The sequence below is a fragment of the Erinaceus europaeus genome, chromosome 8, assembly GCF_950295315.1.
Source record: "Erinaceus europaeus chromosome 8, mEriEur2.1, whole genome shotgun sequence".
Classification (NCBI taxonomy): domain Eukaryota; kingdom Metazoa; phylum Chordata; class Mammalia; order Eulipotyphla; family Erinaceidae; genus Erinaceus; species Erinaceus europaeus.
This window is the reverse complement of record NC_080169.1, coordinates 11,131,201-11,134,496: the sequence shown is the minus strand read 5'-3', so window position 1 is coordinate 11,134,496 and position 3,296 is coordinate 11,131,201. Positions and strand designations below refer to the sequence as shown.

The 3,296-nt window shown below is 55.0% G+C and overlaps 1 protein-coding gene across 1 annotated transcript in view; it reads left to right on the top strand.

The window, feature by feature from the left end:
• LY6E (lymphocyte antigen 6 family member E) overlaps window positions 1–2,937 on the top strand; it is a 3,419-nt gene extending 482 nt beyond the window's left edge. The window contains exons 2-4 of the mRNA XM_007535446.3: window positions 1,349–1,452; window positions 1,659–1,778; window positions 1,875–2,937. Of these exons, the coding sequence (XP_007535508.2) occupies window positions 1,349–1,452; window positions 1,659–1,778; window positions 1,875–2,089 (439 nt within the window). The 3' untranslated portion in view covers window positions 2,090–2,937. The remainder of the gene's footprint in view (window positions 1–1,348; window positions 1,453–1,658; window positions 1,779–1,874) is intronic.
• Window positions 2,938–3,296: the final 359 nt, after the last annotated feature.

Genomic DNA, 3,296 nt, shown 5'->3' with positions numbered 1-3,296 from the left:
TCCCGCTCCCATCCCCCCGCCCCCTCCCACTGCCACCGCCTGCTTTCCCGGGTGTTTCCAGACATGCGGGCTGAGTGACCCGGAGCTGCGGATCACCCCAACCCTAGACGCCCGTGACCCTCACGTGGAGCCTGGGGAGGAGCAGCCTCCAGGACCTGAGGGGGCAGGGATCTTGGCGGGAGGTCGGAAGGGGAGAACTGGATAGCTGCTCTTGAGGTGGGGGCGGCCAGCTGCTCTGGGGAAGAGCTTGTTTGCATGGATTATGCAAGCGGTTCAGCAGCCCAGGACCACTTTTTGGGCCTGGAGTTGTCAGATGTCTGTTTACCCAGAAGTCAGCCCCTCAATTGTGGTGGGTTGCACAGCCCCAGCAACCCACAGGCTGCCCTTCTGGGCTGTTTTTGGTCATCTGGGAGCATTGGGACAGCCCCTGCCGGATTAGCTGATCCCTGTTCATTCTACCACCTGCCTGGAGGGTTGGAGCTTTGACTGTGGGCTCTGGGGAGGCTCTGGCTCTGATTGTGGCAGCCCATTCCTGGAGCTCCTTGAGGGCAGCCCAGGGCCGCACCATCTACAACCTCATTCTGGAGGGAGAAATAGAGGCTCCTTCCTCCCTGACTGCCTGACAGCATCAGCAGTCCTGCTGGGCTCGGTTCAGTTTGGGGACCTGATGTCTGCCCTGGAGCTGGACTGGAGAAACCTGGCCCAGATATTCATACTCCTTCCTCCCAGTGCCTGGGAACAAGCTCCCTAGGCTCAGAATGCCCTTCCCCTGCCCACGCTCTCCCCATTAGAAAGGGAGGCTCCAGACTCCTCCTCCCACATCAGGCCTCCAGCAGATAAACCAGAATCCCAGCTTGTGACAGTCACAGTGCTCTCCCCACACTCATGGGCCTCTGCCCAAAGGAGGATGTGAATGCATAGGAACAGGTGTGGACTCACCTACCCCCCAGGCATGACTGGTGCTGCTGCCTTACTGCTGATCTGTTTCCCAGCCATAAAAATGCAGAAAGAACGGGTGCCTGCAGGCTATTTTTCAGTGCTGATTGACACAGAGTGGGAGCCCCTCCCCCTTGTAACCCCCCAGATCCCCAGAACCAAAGCTGCTCTAGACAGGTGATTCTTGCCCTCAATACTCTGGGTCCTCATCAGGCATGGAACTGGCTTGTGGAAAGTTCTGGATGCACCAAAACAGTGATACTGACTGGGGGCCTGAGAATCCATGCTGAGTGAGGAGCAAGGACTTGGGTTTGCCCCTGGACTTGGGGCTTCAGCTCATCATCTACAAAGTGGGACCTCCAGGTTGTGCTGTTCAAATCCCAGTTCTCCAGTGACCTGTATCTCTACACAGGCAAACTTCTGCAGCTTTGTGCTCCTCAGACTGTGCACCTGTCCTCTTCAGAATGAAGGTCTTCCTGCCTGTGCTATTAGCTGCCCTCCTGAGTGTGGAGCCAGGTAAGATTTCCACACTCACGCTGCCCCCCAGATCGTTGCCTGACTGTGCTCTCACCTACTTCCCTAAAATCCCCACCCCAGGATTCTTCTGGCTTCTTCCAGTGTGACCTGCTCTGTATAATCTCACTTCCTAATTCCCCCAAGAGATTCCAGTCTGCAGAACTGCCCTGACCCGTCCCGTGTCCCTGTCCTGTTCCCTCTTGCAGCCCGTGCTCTGGTGTGTTTTTCCTGTGAGAATCAACAGAGTAATTTCTATTGCCTGAAGCCCACGATATGCTCAGACTCTGACAATTACTGTGTGACTGTCTCTGCCTCTGCCGGCATTGGTGAGTGCCAGTGTGTGTGTGTGGGGGGGGAGGCGGTGTACAGGCCTCAAATCCCATCTCACCAACCCCCACTCATGACTTTGTTTACTTGTGCAGGGAAAGTGGTGGACTTTGGCCGGACCCTCAACAAGGGCTGCTCCCCGATCTGCCCTGGCCCAAGTGTGGACATTGGTGTGATGGCCGTAGGTACCCACTGCTGCCAGAGCTTCTTGTGTAACTTCAGTGCAGCTGACGGTGGACTGCGGGTCAGTGCCACCGTGCTGGGCCTCGGGCTCCTGCTCAGCCTAATCTCAGCTCTGCTGCGCCCCTGAATGTGTTGGCTCTTCGCCGGCCCAGAAGCCTGCAGCTCAGGAAGGAAGCCTGGCCTCTCTAGACATCTCACCCTGCCTAATCTTCCTGTTTTTCTCCCCTACCCTTAGCCTGTGGTCCCTACCATTAGATCTTCCTGCCCACCCCTTGCAGAGCCCCAGATGTGCCAGCAGCTTTTACTTCTGGGTCAGTGATGAAACCTTCCAACCCAGGAAGGTTTGATAGTCTTGTGTCCATCCATCCCTTTCCCTTCCCTCCAGGCTGAGGTCCCAGAATTGGAACTGAGTCCCAGAGATTCACATAGAGGGCCGCATAACTAAGCCCCTGATCCTGGACCCTGTTCATGTCCAGTCTGTTCTTCCCACTGACCCCCCCCCCACACAAGTGATGGAAGATGGCAGATTATGTTGCTGGGGCTTGAAAGGGCTAGCAAGTTATATAGCTTCAGGTGACTAGGTCACACTGAACTGTGTGGACTGGTATGTGTGCACCCCTGCTGGACACTTCAGTGTGAGTGGGTGACCATGCCAGGCACCATATTTGGGGGTGGGTGGCAGTTGGAGGGTAATTAATAGGAGTCTTAACACTAGCATCCCTTAGAGCCCTGAGCTCCAACACCAAAGCTCCTTTTCCTTGGCATGTCCATACCCCACTTTGATTCACTCACTGCGAGGACAGCCTTTGGGAAGACAGGTTCCATTGTTTTCGGGTCTAGACTGCTGAGCCCAGGAACTGGTTCCCACCCCACGTCCGGTCTTCAGTTTCTTCCCCCACCCCCTCTGTTCCTACACTGAAAGCCTCCTACTGCTTTGGTGCCTCAAATAAACAGATGTTCCCATTTCCCTTCCTACTCCTGACTACTTGTCTTTTGGTCCTCTCCTTCTCCCGGAAGTTCCTTGCCTGGGAGCCTCCCTCACCCCAGGGTCCTAATGTAGAGGCTTCCATGTGTAAGTGCGACTTCTGTGTGCTGGTCTCCTCATCAGTTATCAGACAATTAGCAGAGAACTGCTGGGACAGGGGTGGATCCTAAAGGTTATTCTAAGGACTGAAAGCACCTGTGGTGGGGGTGGTTACAGGAAGATAAAAGTGAAAGTGGGTCAAGTGTTTCTTTAAAAATTCCCTGCAAACACTCCACCACCCCCTGGAAAACAAAACAAATAACATTTGGTTTATGCAGGAGGGTAGATCAGTCCTTGGTGGCAGCCTTTC